The following is a 15,259-nucleotide window of genomic DNA, read 5'->3' as shown; positions in this document are numbered from 1 at the left end:
CACTCCTCACTTGTCAGCACATTACCATGTGCATCTTTTACCACCCTAACCTGCTGCACATCCTTTCCAGTTCTGTCCCTTTGTCTGGCCAATCGGTACAAGTCCTTTTCTCCTTCCTTACTATTCAACTTCTTGTACAGCTCACAATATGCCTTTTCCTTTGCTTTTGCCACTTCTCTTCTCGCCTTACACAATATAAAGCGCCTTGGGGCAACTGTTTGTTGTGATTTGGTGCTATATAAAAAAAATTGATTGATTGATTGATTACACCGCATCTCCTTGTACTCCTGTCTACTTTCTTCATCTCTCCGACTATCCCAAAACTTTTTCGCCAACCTCTTTCTCCTTATGCTTTCCTGGACCTCTTCATTCCACCACCAAGTCTCCTTGTCTTCCTTCCACTGTACAGACGTCATACCCAGTACTGTCCTAGCTGTCTCCCTCACCACATCTGCAGTACTTTTCCAGTTGTCCAAAATTGCTTCCGCTCCAACTAGTGCTTCTCTCACCTGCTCGCTAAATTTCACACAACAGTCTTCCTCCTTCAGCTTCCACCATATGATCCTTTGTTGAACTCTCACTCTCTTCTTCTTCTTTACATCTAAAGTCATCCTGCTAACAACCATCCTATGCTGTCTAGTGACACTCTCTCCTGCTACCACCTTACAGTCTGTGATTTCCTTTAGCTTGCATCTCCTATAAAGAATGTAGTCCACCTGTGTGCACCTTCCTCCACTCTTATGTGTTACCCTGTGCTCCTCCCTTTTCTTAAAGTAGGTATTCACCACAGCCAATTCCATCCTTTTTGCAAAATCAACTACCATCTGTCCTTCCCCATTCTTATCCTTGATACCATATCTACCCATTACTTCCTCATCACCTCTGTTCCCTTCACCAACATGCCCATTGAAGTCTCCTCCTATCACCACTCTTTCATGCTTGGGCACACTCTCCAACACCTCATGTAACACACTCCAGAAATCTTCTTTCTCCTTAATCTCACAACCTACCTGTGGGGCATATGCACTGATGATATTCATCATCACCCCTTCAATTTCCAACTTCACACTCATCACCCTGTCAGACACTCGCTTAACCTCCAACACACTTTTAACATACTCTTCCTTTAAAATGACCCCAACACCATTTCTCTTCCTGTCCTCACCATGGTACAACAACTTGTACCCACCACCGATGCTCCTGCTCTTACTTCCCTTCCTCTTGGTCTCTTGCACACACAATATGTCTACCTTTCTCCTCTCCATCATATCAGCCAGCTCTCTCCCTTTACCAGTCATACTACCAACATTCAAAGTCCCCACTCTCATTTCCACCCTTCTAGTTTTCTTCTTCTCCCGCTGTTCATGGCAACGTTTTCCTCCTCTTCTTCGTCGTCTTTGCCCAGCAGTAGCCCAATTTCCACCGGCACCCTGTTGGGCAATAGCACCGGTGGCGGACGTTGTTAACCCGGGCTGCGACCGATCCGGTATGGGAATTCGATTCTTAGTCTGCATAGTTGAGTTGGCTTGTTTTACGCCGGATGCCCTTCCTGATGCAACCCTCCTCATTTATCCGGGCTTGGGACCGGCACTCAGAATGTACTGGCTGCACACCCCATGTGGCTGAGTTGTCCTTTGGCCTTCACATTAGAAATATTACTGGAACTGCTTTCTTCCACCTGCGAAATATAGCGAAGATTCGTCCCATCCTGTCTATGGCTGATGCTGAGACCCTGATCCATGCATTTATCTCTTCTAGATTGGACTACTGCAATGTTCTATTTTCTGGTTTACCCAGTCCAGCATTAGGGCTCTCTAATTGGTTCAAAATGCTGCAGGCAGATTTTTGACACGAAGCAGAAAGTTCGACCACATTACACCCATTTTGGCATCCCTTCACTGGCTTCCTGTCCCAGTGAGATCAGATTTTAAGGTTCTGCTACTAAGCTAAAAAATTATTCATGGACTGTCACCTCCCTACCTAGCTGACCTAATTAAACCCTACCTACTGGCCCGGGCTCTGTGTTCTCAGGGTGCAGGACTACTTTGTGTCCCTAAGGTGAATAAGAAGTCTGCGGGTCACAGAGCTTTCTCTTATTGTGCCCCTGTTCTGTGAAATGATCTCCCTGCGTCAATAAAACAGTCAGATTCTGTGGAGACTTTCAAGTCCAGACTTAAGACGCACTTATTTTCCCTTTCATATGGCAGCATACTGGCATAGTTTTGTTTTACGGTTTTTACTCTTTTAATTCATTTTATTAGTAATTGGAGCCGGCCGCGGCCTCAACTTCACCTAAATTCTGGGTCTTTTAATGAAGCTTAGGGCTAGTGGCCGATGATCACTTTAGTATGTCTTCTGTTTTTCTTGTTGCTTAATGCTGACAAATTATACTGTATTTCTTGTCTTTCTGATGCCTGATTCTGTTTTTTCTCTCTGTTTAAGGTGCAGCTCCATCCAGAGATGGGAGTTGTGTTCGTGTTGGAGACCCTCCTGTCCTGTGCGCCATTTGCATTTCTTGTATATTCGTCTGTAAATTGTTCTGTGAATTGTTGTGTAATTTATTTCTGTATCATGGCCCAAGCAGAGGGTCACCCCTTTGAGTCTGGTCTGCTTGAGGTTTCTTCCTCAGAGGGAGTTTTTCCTTACCACTGTTGCTCTGGGGGTTAGAAGGTTAGACCTTACCTGTGTGAAGCGCCTTGAGGCAACTCTGTTGTGAGTTGGCGCTATATAAAGGAAAATAAGTTGAAGTACAGTACGTATAACTTATTTAATCCTACCCCTTCTCCAGTGTTCATTACTTTCAATAATTACCTATAAGTCATGCAAGGTTATATTACAGACAGCAGTTTTGTTTTTTCTTGTTTCACACGGTCTAAACTATTCATCCAATTTTATTTGTGTACCATTCATATTTATAGTGCTAAATAGGTATTAAAGGCACTGCGCTGCGGTGGTTTGAATCATATTTGTCTAATAGATTACAATTTGTTCATGTAAATGGGGTATCTTCTTCACAGACTAAAGTTAATTATGAAGTTCCACAAGGTTCTGTGCTAGGACCAATTTTATTCACTTTATACATGCTTCCCTTAGGCAGTATTATTAGACGGTATTGCTTAAATTTTCATTGTTACGCAGATGATACCCAGCTTTATCTATCCATGAAGCCAGAGGACACACACCAATTAGCTAAACTGCAGGATTGTCTTACAGACATAAAGACATGGATCAATCAATCAATCAATTTTTTTATATAGCGCCAAATCACAACAAACAGTTGCCCCAAGGCGCTTTATATTGTAAGGCAAGGCCATACAATAATTATGTAAAACCCCAACGGTCAAAACGACCCCCTGTGAGCAAGCACTTGGCTACAGTGGGAAGGAAAAACTCCCTTTTAACAAGAAGAAACCTCCAGCAGAACCAGGCTCAGGGAGGGGCAGTCTTCTGCTGGGACTGGTTGGGGCTGAGGGAGAGAACCAGGAAAAAGACATGCTGTGGAGGGGAGCAGAGATCGATCACTAATGATTAAATGCAGAGTGGTGCATACAGAGCAAAAAGAGAAAGAAACACTCAGTGCATCATGGGAACCCCCCAGCAGTCTACGTCTATAGCAGCATAACTAAGGGATGGTTCAGGGTCACCTGATCCAGCCCTAACTATAAGCTTTAGCAAAAAGGAAAGTTTTAAGCCTAATCTTAAAAGTAGAGAGGGTGTCTGTCTCCCTGATCTGAATTGGGAGCTGGTTCCACAGGAGAGGAGCCTGAAAGCTGAAGGCTCTGCCTCCCATTCTACTCTTACAAACCCTAGGAACTACAAGTAAGCCTGCAGTCTGAGAGCGAAGCGCTCTATTGGGGTGATATGGTACTACGAGGTCCCTAAGATAAGATGGGACCTGATTATTCAAAACCTTATAAGTAAGAAGAAGAATTTTAAATTCTATTCTAGAATTAACAGGAAGCCATTGAAGAGAGGCCAATATGGGTGAGATATGCTCTCTCCTTCTAGTCCCCGTCAGTACTCTAGCTGCAGCATTTTGAATTAACTGAAGGCTTTTTAGGGAACTTTTAGGACAACCTGATAATAATGAATTACAATAGTCCAGCCTAGAGGAAATAAATGCATGAATTAGTTTTTCAGCATCACTCTGAGACAAGACCTTTCTGATTTTAGAGATATTGCGTAAATGCAAAAAAGCAGTCCTACATATTTGTTTAATATGCGCTTTGAATGACATATCCTGATCAAAAATGACTCCAAGATTTCTCACAGTATTACTAGAGGTCAGGGTAATGCCATCCAGAGTAAGGATCTGGTTAGACACCATGTTTCTAAGATTTGTGGGGCCAAGTACAATAACTTCAGTTTTATCTGAGTTTAAAAGCAGGAAATTAGAGGTCATCCATGTCTTTATGTCTGTAAGACAATCCTGCAGTTTAGCTAATTGGTGTGTGTCCTCTGGCTTCATGGATAGATAAAGCTGGGTATCATCTGCGTAACAATGAAAATTTAAGCAATACCGTCTAATAATACTGCCTAAGGGAAGCATGTATAAAGTGAATAAAATTGGTCCTAGCACAGAACCTTGTGGAACTCCATAATTAACTTTAGTCTGTGAAGAAGATTCCCCATTTACATGAACAAATTGTAATCTATTAGACAAATATGATTCAAACCACCGCAGCGCATTGCCTTTAATACCTATGGCATGCTCTAATCTCTGTAATAAAATTTTATGGTCAACAGTATCAAAAGCAGCATGACCTCTAATTTCCTGCTTTTAAACTCAGATAAAACTGAAGTTATTGTACTTGGCCCCACAAATCTTAGAAACATGGTGTCTAACCAGATCCTTACTCTGGATGGCATTACCCTGACCTCTAGTAATACTGTGAGAAATCTTGGAGTCATTTTTGATCAGGATATGTCATTCAAAGCGCATATTAAACAAATATGTAGGACTGCTTTTTTGCATTTACGCAATATCTCTAAAATCAGAAAGGTCTTGTCTCAGAGTGATGCTGAAAAACTAATTCATGCATTTATTTCCTCTAGGCTGGACTATTGTAATTCATTATTATCAGGTTGTCCTAAAAGTTCCCTAAAAAGCCTTCAGTTAATTCAAAATGCTGCAGCTAGAGTACTGGCGGGGACTAGAAGGAGAAAGCATATCTCACCCATATTGGCCTCTCTTCATTGGCTTCCTGTTAATTCTAGAATAGAATTTAAAATTCTTCTTCTTACTTATAAGGTTTTGAATAATCAGGTCCCATCTTATCTTAGGGACCTCGTAGTACCATATCACCCCAATAGAGCGCTTCGCTCTCAGACTGCAGGCTTACTTGTAGTTCCTAGGGTTTGTAAGAGTAGAATGGGAGGCAGAGCCTTCAGCTTTCAGGCTCCTCTCCTGTGGAACCAGCTCCCAATTCAGATCAGGGAGACAGACACCCTCTCTACTTTTAAGATTAGGCTTAAAACTTTCCTTTTTGCTAAAGCTTATAGTTAGGGCTGGATCAGGTGACCCTGAACCATCCCTTAGTTATGCTGCTATAGACGTAGACTGCTGGGGGGTTCCCATGATGCACTGTTTCTTTCTCTTTTTGCTCTGTATGCACCACTCTGCATTTAATCATTAGTGATCGATCTCTGCTCCCCTCCACAGCATGTCTTTTTCCTGGTTCTCTCCCTCAGCCCCAGCCAGTCCCAGCAGAAGACTGCCCCTCCCTGAGCCTGGTTCTGCTGGAGGTTTCTTCCTGTTAAAAGGGAGTTTTTCCTTCCCACTGTAGCCAAGTGCTTGCTCACAGGGGGTCGTTTTGACCGTTGGGGTTTTACATAATTATTGTATGGCCTTGCCTTACAATATAAAGCGCCTTGGGGCAACTGTTTGTTGTGATTTGGCGCTATATAAAAAAATTGATTGATTGAAATACATTGTTAGTGTTCACCTCCTATCTACATCCCTGTATTTGTTGAAAATAATCAGTCTGAGCTTTTTCTTGAACAGACTCATGCTTGGACACCATTTCAGCTCATCACTAAGTTTATTCCAAACCTTCACACCTCTAACTGAAATACACCTTCTCTTCATAGATGTTTGAACAATTCTGTTTTTGAAGTTAAGATTTCCCTTGTAATTATAACCCCCCTCTCTATCAGTAAAAAATTTCTGTAAGTTGTCTGGCAGTTGTTTGTGTCTAGTTTTATACATTAACAGAGCTGTCTGCAATTCTACTAGATCTGTAAGTTTTAGGAGGCAGGAGTTTATGAATAAACCATTGGTCATAGAAACCTGCCTTATGAACCATTCTGATGGCTCTTTTCTGGAGCATGCATAACGGTCGAAGTGAGGATTTGTAAGTGTTGCTCCAAACTTCCACGCAGTAATTCAGATATGGCAAAACAAGTGAACAATATAAAATATGTGGAGCTTTGTCATTCAATAAATATTCAATAACTCTTCAAATTATTGTTCATTACTTCCCCTTTCAATCATACTCACAGGTGAGATGTTCGTCCACAGCCTTTGAACTGGCAGTTTGTGCAGTTTATAGCTGCACATGAAGGTGTTTTTTAACAAAATTAGAATAAAGTTGCATGCACCTCATTAAAGATCAATAGAAAAGGGTGTTCAGGAGCGGGACATTGGAGTGGTAATATGGCGACCGGTTTGCTTCAGAAATATTGGCCAGTGAGCGATCCAGCAATATATAGAGATCAGTGAGGGGGCGCCACAGCAGACCAATCGTTTCTATCTCACCCTGTCCTCTGCATCTTCCTCTGTTACCCCATTTCCTTCCTCAGCACATCCATAATACTGTCTTCAGGAGGACATGCGTGTGCAAGTTACCATTGACTTGGTGTGATGCTCGTACATAGGATGTGCACGCTAATAATCAGTAAGATGTCTATAAACCATTTCTGAGGTGTTATCTGGTTACAAAAACAGTGTTTTTAGATTTAGAATATTTATTTCTTGTTAACTTTTACAGAATATATGAGAAACAGATTTATACAGACGTAAGGTGTTTTGTGTCATGTTGGATTATTTTATCCAGGAGAGTAACCACCTGACATCACCATGCCTATCTCCTCTGATAAGCTGTGTGCTTCCCAACATCGTGTCATCTATGACATCACTGTTATACACTGTACGGGTCACTACGATAAGTGGTTCAAGGCTGTCTGTTCTTTTGAAATTTTCACATTCAGGGGAAATATTTATGATTTTTTTTTTTTTCTTTTTGACAACGCAAGTCTTTATCATATAGGGCAGCGCAGGCTCGTTTGAACCCTGTATGATATTGTGGGATTTGTGGACAGCCGGCCCTGTTGTGCAATATATACACAGTATAACTTTCACACAAGAAAATGGTGTACTGTTTTGTTTTCGGCTGCAATTACCGTTTTGTAGCAGTTGCGACAAGTGCAGTTTTTCAATTCGCAATGGAGAAGGGAAAGCAAGGGAAATGGGAGGCATGATGTTGGCAAGGGTGCAATTTAGAACTAGAAATTGGGGGGAGGGGGACAAAGTGCGAGGCCCGCAGGGCTGAAGCCCATAGGCCGGGGGTCTGGGGGCAGCCTTAGGCCCCCAGAAGCCAACGGTTTCTAGATAAGCTCAGATGCATTCTGAGCATCCAGAACAGTAATTTTAATGTTTTGAGAAGACCATAAAGTGGACACCATTTGACTTATACAATTTGAAACTGTGGATATAAGTACTTTATTGTGAGAACAGCCAGCATTGATTTTATTAACATCCTGGTGTAAATAAGGTATCACCACATGTGTAGAACTCAAAAAGAATGATAGGTTGAGTTTTCATTAAAAAAACAACTGCAATGTGGTAAAATGTATTCATAAATATGAAAGAACAGGCTCTTAATAATAAACAACTATCGCATACTGTATATTTTTTTTTCTCAAGATTTGTTTTTGCGTAAGTTTGAAAAAACAACAGATCATAAGTTTAGGATAAATTACTTATCATGAATTTAATTTTCGAAGTGGCACTAATGACAACACTCATACTGAACATAATTTCGCTTGGATAGACTGATTTTGGAGATCAAGCAATAATCGCAGATGGGCTTTCTGAGGTCCCAGATAGCTGTTCTGATTTCCTTTTCTAACTTTAAGAATTTAGTAAATTAGTATATGGTCCATTGATACTTATGTGTAGACACGAGTCCCTAGAGGCATCTATTTTTGCTTTCAAATCTGGGCAAATGCAGTCCCAGAAAATTCTGAATGTGACAAACAAGAAACAAGTGTAAACAAGTCAATGCTGCTAAAAATATAAACTTGCAGAAACAAAGATACTATTCTGACATGGTTTGCACATAAGACTGACATGGTTAGCATGTTTCAAGTACACACATATGTCAGAAGGTGGGGGGGGGGGGCGCATACCATATTCTGTCCCCCCTGGTTGAAAAGGTGTGTGGGGGGGCATGTCCCCCTATCCCCCACCAAATTGCGCCCATGCATGTCAGTAAGTGTTAGCCTACACAGCTAACCAGAGTTGCTGTGTTCTCTTGCCTGCACAATTGCCTCGATACGTTTGAGCTCTGTGTCATAAACAAACTGCAACACACGTCCACTTTCCACTGCATCGTCATTTTCTTTGTATTTTGACTTTTTTTGCTGTGTGATTTTCCCAAGAACTCAGAGAGGGCTGTCCCCGGATGTAGGATTATTGGGTCATATTTTACCCCTTGTGGGGGCAAAAATTATTTAAGTCAAAGTGCCTGAGACTGTTTGTGGAAATAAAGTCAAAGAATTGGCAGATTCAAATAACAGGCTTTTAATTTGAGGCCTCAAAGACACATGCAAAGTCAAAAATCTGAACAGCATTTTGAATATGTGTGTGTGAGCACAGCATTTCTGAGGAGATCTTTTGTACATTCAGAGAAAGGTGGGGGCACAGCAAACAGTCACATACACATTGAGTAAAATGAAACTTCAAGTTTCCCATGAAAACTCTTGCTGAATAGTGAATGTTATCACAGTTTTCGGCCTTGGAGAAGAGACGGTGAGTTTTATCAGTGCAGCTGCAAATGTGTAAGACATTAAATGAATAATTTTGACCCTACACCCTTTAGCGCACGCCTTCAAACAAGACTGTGCTGGCCAGTTGGCAGCACCATATTACAAATCCCTTATTTAAAGGCTAAAGCCCCTTTCACATCAGGCTAACGTAGAGTTGGGTAATGTGGCATTACACTGAGGGACACAAAAGGGTCCATGAAATGGATGTAAAAAAAAAAAGTTCACGGACTTTCAGCATAGAGTACTACTCGACAGTGCTCTTTGCAAGTCTATGCAACACTACTGCTGTACACCATGCTGCCGCAATTGTACGCTACCCTACGCCAGTCCAGCGAAAAATCTTTTTGTTTTTATCAGTACATACCTGCATTGCTAGATTTTATTGATCCCGCTGGACTCTGCTGAACTTTGATGGCAGTGAAGCTTCAAAACCACAGAAGAAGAAGCGGGCCAAGCTTCCCTCCATGCGAATACGCAGCCATTCCTGTGTTCTAGATATGCAGCACAATGCAACTCTGTGCAGGCCAGGTGTGAAAGGGTCTTAATGAGTAAAATTATAGTACCAAAGAAAAGTATTTTTATGGCTTAAATCTTAAAAATTTGAAAAAAAAATTGTACACCTTTAATAAAGTAATCATTATCATTCCTTCTATGTCAATTGTGAGAAGACTTCAGGAAATACCAGTACAATAAATCAGGCCACACATTTAATGTAATGTTTTATCAACTAATCATCAATTAGTAGAATCAGGTATGGAGAGGATGAGTACTTTTAAGTTTTGTGACTTACTGCTTGTATTTTTTTGTGTGCCGTGTTTGAAGCACTGTCTTGTCAAGCATTTCAATAAGCAGCGCAAATCTTTTTATACTGCATAGCAGACAAACTGGTGTCTTGAGCCGTACTGTTCTGTTTGACTGCACCGCTGAGCAGATGGAGGCCATGGAGGTGGACTCCCCAGTGGAGGCACATTTCGGAGGCAGCGGGCAGTCAGAGGGAAGGACTGATGCTGCTGCAGGCCCGGTTGCCGATGCCTCTGCACCATTTGAAATCTCTGACTCCGGGAGTAGCACAGAGATTGATGATGATGATGATGATGATGATGGAGGAGGACAGGTGGACGTGCTGCCTCGGCTCCCTGCCACCTGGGCATTCAGTCAGAGGGTGGTGGGCAGCAGTGCCACAGTCACGCCAGTAGGGCAGCACGTGCCCAGACGGATGAGAGTCAGGTATGTAAAATGAATGCATTAATTACAGGTGCACTGAGTGCAAAACCATGTTTTATCTCAGAGGGACTATATTACTTGAGCTTCAACTCATAAAAATGTGGAAAAATCAACAACAGACTCCAAGGCATCCGCTTGGTACCACGTGAAGGATATTATTCAGGTCATGAGGTCATCCAGTGCAGAACTTGACTCAGACATTACAGAGCAGGTAGCTCAGTGGGTCAGAGATGTGGACTACCAACGTGTAGACTTGAGTGTGATTTGTGGTTAAGGAACTTGTGTTTTTGGACAAGACTTTTCCTCTGCATTGTCTCAGTCCAACCTGCTGTGGGTGGATACTGACCCTGTCTGGGGAAGTAACCTGTGGAGTTGTGGACTCTCATCTTCCACATCTCACTTAAGACTCCAGGGATATGTTCTGCACCACTGGGCCTCTGTAGGGCTTCATTCTTCTCTTTTGTGAAATTAGACATTCTCATAATGTCAGCGCTTTTTGTTCATCACATGTTTGAGATTGTATCAGTGACTTCTTTCATCTCTCAAAATGCTGTGATGTCATTTGTCATATTTCTTGAATACATGCCTGATCTGGAATGTCCTCTCTCTGACAGCCTGTACTTGGACAGGATGTTTAACTTCTGTGTGTGCTGCTTCAGACAGGGCCTCAGAGTGCACTACCCCAGTCAGACCACAGCGCCCTCCAGAGGCTTCCCGGACTTCCTGCTCCGAGCCCCAGCTGCCAGCATAGCTGAGCCAGAATCCAGCAGCGCCACAGAGATCAGCGAGTCGGACGAAGAAGAGCAGGGCGAGGGTGAAGTCACGCATGTGGTAGCAGAGCCTGTCGGTCCCGCCCCGCCCACCAGCCCCCACCTGAGCACAGATCAACAGTCACAGGAAGCCGGTCCGACAGGTGAGTCTGACCACTTTCATGGAATATTGCATCACATATGTTACAGCTGGGACAATACAGTCGACTCCTCATAAGATACACAGGTACTGATACGATACGTGTCACAATAGGGGAGGTAGGGGAGGGGGTGTCTTGATTTATGTACGGGATGTCTTGCAATGTACGCAAATTGACATTCAAGAAACTTCATTAGAATGTGTTGGAGTTCAAATTACTCTATCACCACAAATGTCCTTTTTGGTGGTGGTTCTCTACAGACCACCAAATACAAAAGATGTACGAGTATTTTTTGGTAAATTGTCTGACATTCTTAAAAAAATTTAGCAGTAAGGAATTAATTAGTATACTGGATTTTAATCTGAACTTTAATTGAATGAATGAAAATGAATGAATGAAAACTGTTTATTTTGAACATTTGATACAACAACAAATACAAGATAGATCAGTGATGTATCCTTCTACATCTACATCCTTCTTCTCTCCTTAATTGCTAGGAAGTTACCCAAAACACAGTACGAAAATGAAATGGGTAGCAAGAAACTGATAACGTTTATACCTCGCAAAAATATTAGTGCAATAGAGAATGAAATTATGGAAATAGACTGGACAGGTATGAATGTAGGCAAAAACTGTGAAAAAATATGTGAAAACGCAATTACAAAGATCAGATCTGTAATTGCATACTATAGTAAAACAAAGCCACGCAAAAATAAGAAAAAAACTTAATTTACCATGGTTTAATGAGTCAATTTGGGTGTTGATGAAGAAAAGAGATTATGCCCTAAAAATGTATTTGAAATTAGGCCTCTTAACGAGCCGGCTTATATATACAAATTTAAGAAATAAGGTCACCTCAAAATTGAGAGCTGCCAGAGCAAATTTTTTTCTAGAAATAATAAAAGAAGCAAGAGGAAACAATAAAGTTCTATGGAAAAATATAGATAAACTCTCAGGTAAGACAAAATTAGCAAATGAAACAATTAAATAAAAAATCCATGGGGAAGATGAACCTGAAAATTATGTAATTGCTGAACATTTTAATTATTACTTTTTAAATTGTCTTAGAATTAAGTAAATATTTTAAAAACGAACACCCCAACCAAATTTTAACTTGCACTGAAAGTTCCTTTAAGCTAAAATCTACAAATGAAACTACCGTGAACAAAATTCTTTCATCTTTATCAAATTCTAAAGCAAAGGATATTTATGGACTTGATACCATATTCCTTAAAAAATACAAACAATCTTTAGCATTTCCTTTGACAAAAATAATTAATGGCTCATTTGACGAGTGCACTTTCCCCACTGCATTAAAAACTGCAGTTATAATTCCAATTTATAAATCAGGAGATAAGAAAGTTGTGAGCAGTTATAGACCAATTAGTACAAAATTCCTGTCTTCTCAAAAGTTATAGAAAAAATTGTTGCTGAACAGATGACAGTACATCTTGAAGAAAATGACCTTCTGCATCCTTTGCAGTTCGGCTTCAGAAAAAATCATTCAACTGAGACAGCTTGTTGTTACCTTCTGGAATCAATCAAGTTAAGCCTTGATTCGGGAAAGGTGGTTGGCGCTGTGTTTTTAGACCTGCGTAAGGCTTTTGACACAGTAAGCCACATGGTGTTACTTTCTAAATTAATAAAGTACAACCTGTCCATGGATACCCTTTGTTGAATAAAATCTTGTCTACATGGGCGCTCTCAGTGTGTACGTGTTAATGGTGCACTGTCACAGCTGGGAGCGTGCACCATGGGAGTACCACAAGGCTCTGTCCTGGGGCCACTGTTGTTCAGTCTATATATCAATGACCTCCCATCCGTGTGTGATGGTGTAGGTGTGCAGATGTACGCTGATGACACTGTCATTTACACGGATGGGAAGGACTCTGAACAAGTGGCAGCCAAATCATCAGTAGCAATGAACAAAATTTCTGACTGGCTTAATGACTCCTGCCTAACACTGAATGTAGAAAAAACTGCAACAATGTATTTCTCAATAAAACAAAACCTTTAAACCTACCCCCTGGTGAAAGTGCAGGGTGAAACACTAAAAAATATCACTGAGTTCAGATATTTAGGAATAATTTTGGACTCAAAACTAACTTTTAACAACCATATAAAAAAGGTTTGTCACACATTGAAATATAACTTGTCAAATTTCAGAGGTATAAGAAATTCTCTGAGCATCCAAGGAGCCAAAATCTACATGAATGCAATGATAATGTCTCACTTAACTTTTGGTATTTCATGTTGGTCACAAGCAAATAAGACAACAATGAAACCACTGGAATCAATCCATAAATAGGCACTTAAAATTACTGATAGAAAATCACGACTATATCATCATTGCAAAATACTTGGCAAACATAAAATGCTGAGTTTTGAAAACATGGTTGTATTTTCAAACTTATGTCTGTTGTTCAAAATTATTAATAATATGGCTCCTCCACCGAAAAGGTTTGCTACATTGACCTCTGAACAGATGACCAGAACAACAAGGTCCACATGCCAGGGTCAGTGTGGCATCCCCAAAAGAAAGACTACACTCGGCCAGTCAGCTTTTTCCTTTAAAACTATAACTGAATGGAATAAATTACCAATAGAGTTAAAATTATGTAAAGACTACACAAAGTTTAGCATCGATTTAACAAAACATTTAATAACGACTCAGACATGTCGCCATTAATAATCTGATGGGGAGGGGATGGGGGGTGCGGGGTGTGTAGTTTATTTGTAATTATATTTATGTAGACTCAGGTGATATAGTGTTTTTTAATGGTTGATTAATATAGAATGTTTTTAAATGTTTTTGCTATTGTGTATGTACATAGATTGTATTAATGTGTATATAGATTGCATTGTTTTATGATATGTGTTTTGTATGTCACAGGGACTGCAGATGGAAATGAGCTCTGAGAGCTATAGTCTGGTACAACGCATTTTTTTTAATGTTTTATTGATTAATGCTTTTGTACATGGTCCCTGCCAAATCAATCAATCAATCAATTTTTTTTATATAGCGCCAAATCACAACAAACAGTTGCCCCAAGGCGCTTTATATTGTAAGGCAAGGCCATACAATAATTATGTAAAACCCCAACGGTCAAAACGACCCCCTGTGAGCAAGCACTTGGCTACAGTGGGAAGGAAAAAACTCCCTTTTAACAGGAAGAAACCTCCAGCAGAACCAGGCTCAGGGAGGGGCAGTCTTCTGCTGGGACTGGTTGGGGCTGAGGGAGAGAACCAGGAAAAGACATGCTGTGGAGGGGAGCAGAGATCGATCACTAATGATTAAATGCAGAGTGGTGCATACAGAGCAAAAAGAAAAAGAAACAGTGCATCATGGGAACCCCCCAGCAGTCTACGTCTATAGCAGCATAACTAAGGGATGGTTCAGGGTCACCTGATCCAGCCCTAACTATAAGCTTTAGCAAAAAGGAAAGTTTTAAGCCTAATCTTAAAAGTAGAGAGGGTGTCTGTCTCCCTGATCTGAATTGGGAGCTGGTTCCACAGGAGAGGAGCCTGAAAGCTGAAGGCTCTGCCTCCCATTCTACTCTTACAAACCCTAGGAACTACAAGTAAGCCTGCAGTCTGAGAGCGAAGCGCTCTATTGGGGTAATATGGTACTACGAGGTCCCTAAGATAAGATGGGACCTGATTATTCAAAACCTTATAAGTAAGAAGAAGAATTTTAAATTCTATTCTAGAATTAACAGGAAGCCAATGAAGAGAGGCCAATATGGGTGAGATATGCTCTCTCCTTCTAGTCCCCGTCAGTACTCTAGCTGCAGCATTTTGAATTAACTGAAGGCTTTTTAGGGAACTTTTAGGACAACCTGATAATAATGAATTACAATAGTCCAGCCTAGAGGAAATAAATGCATGAATTAGTTTTTCAGCATCACTCTGAGACAAGACCTTTCTGATTTTAGAGATATTGCGTAAATGCAAAAAAGCAGTCCTACATATTTGTTTAATATGCACTTTGAATGACATATCCTGATCAAAAATGACTCCAAGATTTCTCACAGTATTACTAGAGGTCAGGGTAATGCCATCCAGAGTAAGGATCTG

At 40.9% G+C, this 15,259-nt stretch overlaps 1 protein-coding gene across 1 annotated transcript in view; it reads left to right on the top strand.

Moving 5' to 3' along the window:
• The window catches only part of rfwd3 (ring finger and WD repeat domain 3), a 40,473-nt gene that overhangs the window by 4,784 nt on the left and 20,430 nt on the right, over positions 1 to 15,259 (top strand). Inside the window, exons 2-3 of the mRNA XM_034177335.1 lie at positions 9,980 to 10,275; positions 10,932 to 11,185. Coding sequence (XP_034033226.1) covers positions 9,980 to 10,275; positions 10,932 to 11,185 — 550 coding nt within the window. The remainder of the gene's footprint in view (positions 1 to 9,979; positions 10,276 to 10,931; positions 11,186 to 15,259) is intronic.

Source organism: Thalassophryne amazonica, chromosome 8 (assembly GCF_902500255.1).
Source record: "Thalassophryne amazonica chromosome 8, fThaAma1.1, whole genome shotgun sequence".
NCBI classification, from domain to species: Eukaryota; Metazoa; Chordata; class Actinopteri; order Batrachoidiformes; family Batrachoididae; genus Thalassophryne; species Thalassophryne amazonica.
This window is presented reverse-complemented; position numbering and strand designations above follow the sequence as displayed.